The sequence below is a fragment of the Heloderma suspectum genome, chromosome 6 (genome assembly GCF_057233095.1).
Source record: "Heloderma suspectum isolate Gila_16-S chromosome 6, 16-S_ref, whole genome shotgun sequence".
NCBI lineage: Eukaryota > Metazoa > Chordata > Lepidosauria > Squamata > Helodermatidae > Heloderma > Heloderma suspectum.
In genome coordinates, this window is record NC_139463.1 from 71,913,752 (window position 1) to 71,924,523 (window position 10,772).

At 45.1% G+C, this 10,772-nt stretch overlaps 1 protein-coding gene across 1 annotated transcript in view; it reads left to right on the forward strand.

Annotated features, from left to right (window-relative positions):
• TTLL6 (tubulin tyrosine ligase like 6) overlaps positions 1–10,399 on the forward strand; it is a 47,376-nt gene extending 36,977 nt beyond the window's left edge. The window contains exons 13-15 of the mRNA XM_084808273.1: positions 4,285–4,584; positions 5,540–5,906; positions 10,194–10,399. Coding sequence (XP_084664399.1) covers positions 4,285–4,584; positions 5,540–5,906; positions 10,194–10,399 — 873 coding nt within the window. The remainder of the gene's footprint in view (positions 1–4,284; positions 4,585–5,539; positions 5,907–10,193) is intronic.
• The last annotated feature ends 373 nt before the right edge of the window (positions 10,400–10,772 follow it).

The window sequence follows — 10,772 nt, forward strand, 5'->3', positions numbered from 1 at the left end:
TTTCCTCTTGACCTGCTGCTAAAAATCCTTGCCAATGCAGCAGTCACCACCTGCCTAAATTATTTGTAACCTCTTCTTTGCAGGCCTTTCTTTCTGTGGTACCTTTCCTCTCTGGCCAATTGGAAATGCTCTCCTAAATCCATCTTTCTATACTTCTGTGATGAACCCAGCTTTTCCCCTCCGTCCTTTCTAGAAATGTCTCTGAACAAAGAAGATATGCAGGTATGACCAGACATCTATAGGCACCAAAATTCTGTCTATAGATGCCTACACATTCCGGGCTGATTGTTCCCCTTCACTCCCCCCATGGCTTATTTTAATTAGCTACATGCAGGAATCACCTGGAGGACACTAATGTCATGTTAACCTGCTCCTTATGTCCTTATTCTAACTTTACATCATGCTCTGCAACAACATTTTGCTTCTAAGTTGTTTTATTTGTTTATCATATTAGCATCCCACCCACCCTGTTCAGGAGTGGTCAATGGAGACATTGATGTGCCCGATCTCATCTGATCTTGGAAGCTAAGCAGGGTAGCCCTGGTTAGTACTTGGATGGGAGACCGCCTGGGAATCAGGCTTCCTGCACTGAGCAGGGGGTTGGACTCGATGGTCTTGTAGGCCCCTTCCAACCGTATGATGTGTGATGGCTCAGTAAGGACTTGTCTTCACTTTAAATCTCTCTACTTTGTTTCTTTGTCTTCCCTTACACATTCCTTTTATTCTTCACAAGCTCAGCTGCTATTAATCTTCATTTCACTCACACCCTTGGGCCTTCCTTTTTCTGTTCATCAGGCCTCCTTCTCTATTTACATTTACTGAGCCAAGCCTTCATTGAACCATCCCAGATTCATTTTCCTTCATCCTCTTTGGACGTTTGACTCTCCTTTAGCCTATGCCCATGACTGGTGTGTTAATCTCTATCCCCTTCCTTTATCCTCATCTTAGTTTGATTTATTATTTATATACTTCCATTAATGCACATGGCAAACGACATAAGTCAGGGAACTTAAAATCTACATTTTTAAACAGTATGGGTAGGAAAAGAAGGAAGAGACAAGGGTAACATAACTGACAGAGGAGAGGAACTGGGCAAGAGGGAGGAATGTGAGTAAATGCAACGACATGTATTTAGGGTAGGGATGAACAAATCACTCTAATTCTAGTCCATGTCAGTTTTGCATGTGCTTATTCATAAATCCATCACATCCCATTTCCACAGCAATCTGCACATTTTTAAAATGTAAAAACGCACAAAAATATGCCTTTAAATACTTAGTTAAATAAGCATTTTTGTACACGTTTTATCTTAAAATAAGCATTTTTGTATGCATTTTGTTACACGCTTTAAACAGATAACTGTTCCACAAAATGTGTAGAAGTGTGTAATCTGAAGGAAAATAGCATTCGGATTCATGTATTAATCTGTGAAGTGCAAATCAGAGCAGTTTGCATAAAAATGCAAAGCAGACAGAATCCTCTAATTTAGAGCATATCATGTCTATGCTCCAAACCCAAACTACTTGAACAGTCCTTCCTTCTTCCCAGGAAAATCTAGGAATTATATTTGTAGCTCTGTGAGGAGGACTGTGAATCTCCAACAGATAGTCTTCAGCGCCTCACCAAATTATAATTCCCAGGATTCTTTGGGCAAAGCTATTACAGTTAAAGTGGTCAAAAATACCAATACATGTTTATTTTCAGTTTGGGATGAGGACTGATGGATTAAACCAAAGGATTCACAGGAGAGGTAGGTTTTCAGGAAGGATCTTGGCCATCTAACTTAGACCGTAAGCTCTATTTGGCAATTATATGATTTTGAATAGTATGTACAGTACCTTACACACCTATCGATGATAAGTTACAGTAGTATTACTATTAGGAGTAGTAAAGTTTCAGTTTGCAGTAGGGCAAGGCTGCTTTAAACCTTCATGCCTCCTTGATGCCTCTTCCACTTGGCCCTCTCCACTTTGCATGCATTTCACTCCCAGGCTGCATGGTCTGAGTGGGACTGGAGCAAATCATGTGTCAGAAAGGTTGAGGTAACTTGTGCGAAAATGCTGTGTTTTTATGCCCTCATCCTGGGGGATAAAGGGAGGTGTGGGTATTTATCCCCTGAAAGCCATTTGGGAGTAGCCTGAGATCAGCAAAGAGTTTTTTGAGTTATGGGGGTAAAGCAAATTGCAGGTATTCATTCATTCATTCATTCATTCCATTTCTATAACGCCCAATAGCCAAAGCTCTCTGGGTAGTTCACAAAAATTAAACCCTAAAATGCAACATGAAGAAACATAATATGAAACCTTTAACGTACAAAATTTAGAACAGTTTGAAAGTGCTAAAAACAATTAATCAAATACCAAGACCTGATAAAACAACTAACATTTAAAAAGCCTCATCCTATGCCATCAAATGCCTGGGAGTAGAGGAAAGTCTTAACCTAGCACCAAAAAGAGGATAATGTTGGCATCTGGCAACCTCACTGGGGAGAGCCTTCCACAGTCGGGAGGGGGTGGCACCACCAAGAATGCCCTGTCCCTTGCTGCCATCCTCCGAACCTCCTCCTCTGGAGGCCCTTGGAAGAGGGCTCAGATGTTGATCATAGTGCATGAGTAGGTTCATAACGGGAGAGAAGCTCCATACGACATTGCAGTCCCAAACTTTATAAGACTTCATAGGTCAGAACCAGCACCTCGAATTGGGCTAGGGAACATACAGGCAGCCAGTGCAAGCAGGCCAGAATCAATGTTATATGCTCAGACCTTCTGGTCCCTGCTATCAATTTGGCCGCCACATTTTGCGTAAGCTGCCGCTTCCAAACTGTCTTCAGAGGTACCCCTCATAGAGTGCATTGCAGTCATCTAAACTGGAGGTTGCCAGAGCATAGACTACTGAAGCCAGGTTATCCCTGTCCAGATATGGGGAAACCTGGGCCACCAGCCAAAGCTGGTAGAAGGCACTCTGTGCCACTGAGGCCACATGAGACTCAAGTGACAATGATGACTCTAGGAGGACCCTCAAGCTATGAACCTGATCCTTCAAGGGGAGGGCAACCCCATCCAGAACAGGAAGAACACCCTGATAGGAGCCACTCAGGGCACAATCCTATGGGGATGGCTGTAAGGCTCCGAACTGGAGGCCATCCAAAGCAGAGTGAGAGGTGTGGCAGAGGCAATTGTCACCTCTTCATGTCTCCCACCTTGCATTTCTGCTAGATGGGCTTTTTTGCCCATCTAGCTGAGGCATTGGGGAGGGGGAGGGAAGGAGGCTGGGGAGGCCTCGAGATACAGCGTAAGACCTCCCTTCCCTACCCACCAGCATGCCCCCTTTCCCTTCCCTCTGAGGTCGCCTTTGTGACCTCAGAGAGGCAGCTGGGATGGTTCTTTCTGCACTGGCGGGGAGGGGGAGGGGAGCTCATACTCCTGGGTCTGAGCTTGGAGCATGGTCTTTGGCCTCAGATCCAGGAATCTGAACTATGCCGTAGCCCCCCAGATACTGTGTAGGGGCCATAGGATTGCTGTCTTAGAGGCTCATATCAGAGATTAAAATCTTTTCTTTGCAGCCCTAATTTTTCAAGCCATGTCCTCTAGAGAGTTGGACAGCCAACATGCTAAACCGGGTTGGAAATTACATAGAGGTGAGCCAGTACGGTGTAGTCAGTGAAGAGTGTGGTGGAATTGGACTGGGGAGACATGGGTTCATATCTCTGCTCAGTGAATTACCTTGGGTAAGTCACTTAAGTCTCATCTTAACTAGCCTGCGAACTCTACCTTGAACTCCTTGTGGGGTGGGTTTGGGATACAAATGTGATTTAAAAAGTGGTGAGCTTGAGGGGAATGAGAGAGATTAAATAGCGTGGCAGACCTTCACTCTTTTCTCCGCTATATGCCAGAAGTAGAAATGGTTTGCTGTCCCCCTATTTTTAATTAGAATGGCATCCTGGACATTAAAAAAAAATGTTTCGAGTTTTGTTTGTTTTGCGGGTTGATTTGGGCAATGATATTGCAAGGTCACTTGCCCCTTTCTCAATGATGGCCGTGAAGATCAGAGCAGAATTTATTAAAGCAAATGCACCTTTGCATTTTGGCAGCACCCATTCAATATGCTTAATATTTTATATAATTGGTTAAAAATGTGTATGTGTGTATATATAAGCTGATGATATTAATACTCCTAATAAAATCTGATCTAATCTAAAGGCTCTCACACACAAGACCCTCACTGTCCTGCTCCTTCATGCCTGAAATTATTCTTGTTTGGGGTTTCTTTTTCTTACCCACTCAGCCACAGGTTTGTTTAGAGTCTGGACCTGGACCTGCCTTCCCACTAGAACATTTTTCAGAGGAGCAAGAGGCCAAGAAAGAAGTAGCTTGTGATTATTCAAGCATCTCCCAGCATGAGAGTCACGGGACAGGCAACTGCCCAGAGACCCCTGAAAAACAACCTGTGAGGCCTTACAGTTCTGTGCCTGACCTCACCAAGCAGAATTCATCCAGCACTCCAGAGCAATATAAGTTGGATCCAGAACTGAGGGACACCATTAGCAGCCACCATTCCGCAACAGATGTCGGCATTAGAACAAGAGTAAGTAGCAACGTCTGTTACTTCTGCATTACTGTTGCACTGGATCTCAAATCACAGGGCTGCACCAGGGCCTGATCTACACCTTGTGTCATATCGATACCATCTCATCATGGTGCCGCTATATCCCCCTTGTGCATTTATACCTCGTAGCACACACAATGACATTTGTTGCGGTATTTTGGATAATACGGAATAAAAAGCAGGAAATAAAACTAGAAAAATGGTATACGGCATGCATAATGTACCCCAACAGTTATCAGTGCATTTCAATACTGATAAAAAGCACTAGTGTAGATCTAGCCCAGGGAACAAACACAGAGCAAGCCTTCAGCCCTAGATTGCTATTTAATGTATTTAAAGTGATGTTAGACCACCTTTAAGGGTAGATCTTTTAAAAAACCTTTTCCCTGTCAGTGAGCTGTCTCAGTACAGTGCTACTTGGATAGAATATCACGAAAGAGTCTGAAGTCTGAAAGGCCCCTTGGATCAAATATGACAGGGGCTCATAGACTTTCCATTGGTTCCAGGTATTTCCATGATTGCATTAACCAGGTATTTCTACCTGTCTGAGATATAAATACGCATGAGCATTAAACATCACCACAGTACTACATCTGTGGATGAGAACTGTGTCAACCCCTGGGTCTCTGACAGCTGGATTGTCCATGAAGCTAGAACATATAAGAAGAGCCATGCTGGATCAGACCGAGGGTCCATCTAGGCCAGCATTCTGTTCACACAGTGGCCAACCAGCTGACCATGGGAAACCCACCAGCAGGACATAAGTGCAACAGCACCCTCTCACCCATGTTCCCCAGCAACTGGTGTGCATAGGCATACTCCCTCTAATATTGGAGGTAGCATACAGCCGTCAGGACTAGTAGCCATTGGCAGCCTTCTCTTGGGGGACTCTATGGGGGACTCTATTACAGACCTTCCTTCTCTCCTTCACCAGCACCAGCTACCAGACGAGTTTTCAGAAGCATGTGGTAAACAATGCCCATGTCCTCACAAGTGTTTTCCAGCCGTGACACAGCCTCAGGCAGAGAGTGCGACAGCAACAGACATGGCTTGCTGCGGAGGTCCAGCCATTAAAAACTTCCGGCCATTCGGAGAACAATCCTTCCACTTTCGTGTTAGAGGAAACACAGCCTTCTCACGCTCTGCTACCCCGATGGTGAGAATGAGATTCTCTGAAAACGACAAAGAAAAAAGAGCCCTCTTGGTCTCGGAATTCTTCAGCAAGATGAATTTCACACCAGCAGAGAGAAACCTCAGGCTTCTCTCGCTACAGCAATCTCATCACCTCACCAACCGAGCACGTGAGTGCCGTTTCCTTGGCATCCTGTCACCTGAGCACCAAAAATGGGAGGGTAGATCAGAGGATTTGCAACGCTGTTGATCCAGCAGAATGTGGGATGTTGGGTAGAGCCACCAAATTGTTTAAAAACATTGCAGGTGTTAGATTTGTACAAGTTCTTTCTTGGGCTAGGGGGATTGGTGCTGCTGGTTCAGCACTCCCAACCCACACTATCCAGATGTGTGGGGTACCTCAGCGGTGTTATCCCCAGTCCACACAGCTGAGAGAAACTGGTGCAAAATCAGCATGGGCTGTTCATTCTGCATGCAAGGGTGTCCCAAAGGAAATGGCTCCTGCCTTTCCCTGGTACCAGGGACGTAGAATGGTAGTCAGTTGACCAGCTGACTTCTGGTCTCTCTGACTAAGGCTATCAACTGGTTGTTTAATATTTGGTCCTTTTCGAACATAGTATAAAATTTGATTTACCATTATATGCACTAACCAGCATAAGCCTTGGATTTGTGTGCTCCCCACTCCTCCCTTGCCATGGTTGTGAGAAAGAGATTGGAAGATTTTGCCTCCTTTTAAAAATTAACCTGAGTTCCCTGTTTTGTCCAAATTCAAGGGAACTCTGGTTCGTTTAAATTCTGGCTTGTTCAAACAAGCTAGAATCAAATTGTGGTTTATGATCCTGGATTATTTACTAACCAGAGTTTAAATTAACCAGACTTCTGTGAGTTTAGGCATTATAGGGAACCCTGATTAATTTAAAAGTGGAAATGGATGCCAGAGAAGGGAGGGGGAATGGTTTGTCCAAACAAAGACTCAGTGAGTCAATCTGACTTTTAACGGATTGAATAGTTAAATACTTAAATACATTTACATATTTAATCTATATGCAAAATTGCAATGAACTTCTGTTTCGAGGATATTGCATTACTAGTCAAATAATCCTTAGGTGTGGGATAATATACAACTTAACAAATGAAAGCCACCACACATTATTAGAAGCAGATCTTTAATGCTTTAACATTTTATTATATCTATGGGATACACAACACTACACCAGAGTCAAAATATCTTCAAAAACATAAACCAATTCAAGGCTTATAGCCCATCCGTACTGGAGAAGAGCCAGGCTTGAAAGTCATGTTGATACTGATTTCAGCTGCAGATGGATAGCTTTGGTTGCTTCTGGTCCTTATCAGAAGGACAGGTCTGGTAGTTTTACCCTGAATTTTAAAATATTTACTAACTTTGAGTTGGATCCAGGATCTGCCTTCCTCAAGAGGAAGGACTCTGCTTGTGGAAGGTCCTTCCACCGGATTTGGGGGATCCACACCATGCCACAGTTCACCGCATTCGGCAGTGTCTCCTTACTCTCTTTGTAGCATTTCAAGGGGCTGGAGGGGCTGCAATGGGAAGGAGGGGCAGGGAAGTCCCCTTCCATCAGTCTAGTTGATCCAGTGTAAATCTCGATCCAACCTATCCCCCTGATATAAATTGAACAAGAAAAGCCATGTTTAACTTTCTTTTTGATGAAACTTTGTGACAGGAAGAAGGATCTGGTACACTGATGTGGTCTGCAAGGTGGTATCTTTTTCAAGAGTCTTTATCTTTGCTTGGTCTTGATCCCACCACTTAATCAGGGAGGAACTAATAATCTGTGATAAAATGTTTAGTTAATGTATCTACCAGTGAATTAAGCTGTAACCGTGACTCACTTGATAGATGCTCTAACATGATGAGATGATGATTCAACATGTCCTGACAAGCTTTCGAAATGGAGGGGCCCCGTTTGGGCTTGAGGGAACAGGGAAGGTTCTCCTGTTTCCTAGCATCCTATTGGCCCAGAAACACAAATTTAGAATCATAGAATAGTAGGGTTGGAAGGGGCCTATAAGACCATCAAGTCCAACCCCTGCTCAATGCAGGAATCCAAGTCAGAGCATCCCTGACAGATGGCTGTCCAGCCTCATCTTGAATGCCTCCAATGTGGGAGAGACCACCACCTCCCTAGGTAATTGGTCCCATTGTCGTATTGCTCTAACAGTCACCAAGTTTTTCCTGATGTTCAGCTGGAACCTGGCTTCCTGTAACTTGAGCCCATTATTCCTTGTCCTGCTGTATGGGATGATTGGGAAGAGATCCTGGCCTTCCTCTCTGTGACAACCTTTCAAGTACCTGAAGAGCGCTATCATATCTCCCCTGAGTCATCCCTTCTCAAGGCTAAACATGTCCAGTTGTTTCAGTAGGGCTTTGTTTCCAGTCCCCTGATCATCTTTGTCGCCCTCCTCTGAACCTTCTCCAGTTTGTCTGTGTCCTTCTTAAAGTGTGGTGCCCAGAACTGAATACAGTAGTCAAGATGAGGCCTAACCCGTGCTGAGTAGAGAGCTGAGCTGTTATTTCATAGCAACTGGTACCCATAAACTACCCTGATCTGGTTTCATCATAATGCTGAGTATCTTATAGAGTATTGCCCTGCCAAATTTGGGGGGTGGGGAGGCAAAGGGAAGAGCACTGCTGTAATTTACCTAACTGGAGTTTCCCAGTGTGAAAAGATTCCCAACTTGCTTTCTACAGAGGAGTCCTCTTGGAAATTTCCCACAGCTTGGAACACAAGGCAGAGGAACAGTATCCCAGTGGCCTTCTTCGGACATAATGTTAAACATTGTTTTAGCATAGGCATGAGGAATCTCCGGCCTGTCAGTGTTCCCCATCTGGCCTGTTAGCTTCTTCTCTAGACCCCCACCTCCTCTCCCAGCAGGGAAAAACTCCTATCTGGGATCAGCAGCTGATGGAGATTTTCCCTGCTGAGCACTGAAAAAGACTCCTTTTCTCAGCTCTCAGCAGGGAAAAGCTCTTAACTTTGATCAGCTGCTGATGAGACATAAGGGTTTTTCTTAGGTCTCCTGCTGAGGAGAGGGAACAAGGCCTGGGGAGGAAGCTGCTGAATGATTCAGTCCTGCTTACTTCTGAGGCTTGTCCTGCAGCATCTTGTCCTGCTTGCTTCTGGGTAGACATACAGAAGCTTCCCCTGTGAGTAGACATGCTGCTCGTGCTAATTCTTACTTCTGAGAAGACATGCAGAGGCTTGGTATTTGGGATGCTATTTGAAAGTGCTGCTTGGTGATTACTTCTATATAGAAATTCTGAGGCTTGTGCTGCTTACTTCTGAGTGGGCTTAAAATTGGTTAAAAAAATCACATTCTGGCCATACCTATAGATGGAATGCAGCCCCCGAGACCCTTCGCAGATTGGGAATTTGGCCCATGGACTGAAGAAGGTTCCCCAGACCTGATTTAGCATTATGAGAATGAACCTGTGTGAGCCTCAGGCTTGTATGCTCCCCCTTCCTCCTCTGGCATGGCCACAAGGAGGCTTTGGAAGCTTTTGTTTCTATTTTAGATTAACCACAGCTTGTTGTGTTATCCAAACTTGGTTCCTCTTAACTATGATTTGTTGAAACAAGCCAACTTCATAGTTTATGAATCTGCCTTGTTTCAACAAACCATAGTTAAGATCAACCACAGATCACATGCTAAACTATGGTTAATCTAAAACGGAAGGTTCCGATCTCTTCCATGATGTTGCACTGGAGGAGATGGGGGGAGCATGTGAGCCCAAACCTCGCTTTGGCTCCGGTGCATCCAAACACAACCAGTGTGTAGAGCAGTGGGGTCTTGGCTGCAGGTCTACCGAGGTTCAAGGGAGGCAGTATTACTCAGAAAGCAGTTCAGTAGCATTGCACTGGCACCCAGGCCAAAACTTGACATTGGCAGCGCAGTATCTGGGTGCCTTTACCTCCATCTGCAACAGGTGATCGGTGCTATAAGATCAAGCTTGACTCTGAACCTTTAGTTTTATAGAACTGGCCACCAGGGGAATGGGGGGGGTCACATAGAAGTCGCAGCTGAGGGACTCATACTCCTGTTTGCGGGGACACATAATTTCTCTTTTTCTTTATAGTGATGATGAGATTGAGGGGGAGCACTGATTGTCCCTTAACCTGGGACCCACAAATCTGGTGTGAGCCCTGCAAGTGGCCTTAGGGGTGAGAGGGCAGGGGCTGAAGATAGAGAGTCTGTACGCCTTAGCCTGTATTGGCCTATATTTGTCATGTGACTGAGGTTTGATGAGGAAGCATCCAGGATAGTGGCCCACACATGCTTCAAAATGGCCATACAATGGCACCCCTCCATTCAGCACTTCATTCCCATTCCCCTCCCTCCGATCCACGAAAAATGGTCTGGTGAACTGCTGGGCACGTTCCGTCACAGCGCATAAATCTTGTTTTTGTGTTACGCAGAAAGTGCTTCCCTCCCGAGAGAAATCCTGGGCAGCAGGAGCGCTCCTTGCAGGAGGCCAACGAAGTACTACAATGCCCACCTTGCCGCGCCAAGGCCGATGGTTCAGCAGCACAGCTTACAAGACCTGCTGGTGATCTCGCAGATGAACAACCAGTCCAAAAGAGCCAACGACCCAATATTGCGAGACAGTTCTGTGAGCAGGTAACAGGCACGGGTGGCTGTCAGGTCTTCTGTGGTGGAAGGTCAAAAACTGTAGGGGCTGGGAGGGAGCAGGGGCTTTAAGGCAGAAGGACCTTCCATACCTTCACCCCTCTACAACTATCTTCCAAAGCTGTGTATGCAGGTGCAAATTGTGCATATCAAACACATTTACTTGCCTTTCCCTATTTAGCAAAACTTACTCTGCTTTCCATGCTTGGCCTTGAAGTCCTATTCCCTAAACACTGGATGTTCTTCTCAGCCTTGACTTTGGCTTCAGGGAATCAACAGGCCTTGACCATACATTTCCATGCCTATCAGTGCAGTTTCTGATGGCTAGAAATGAAACTGAGGTTCTCTGCATGCTGAAAGTCCAGCAC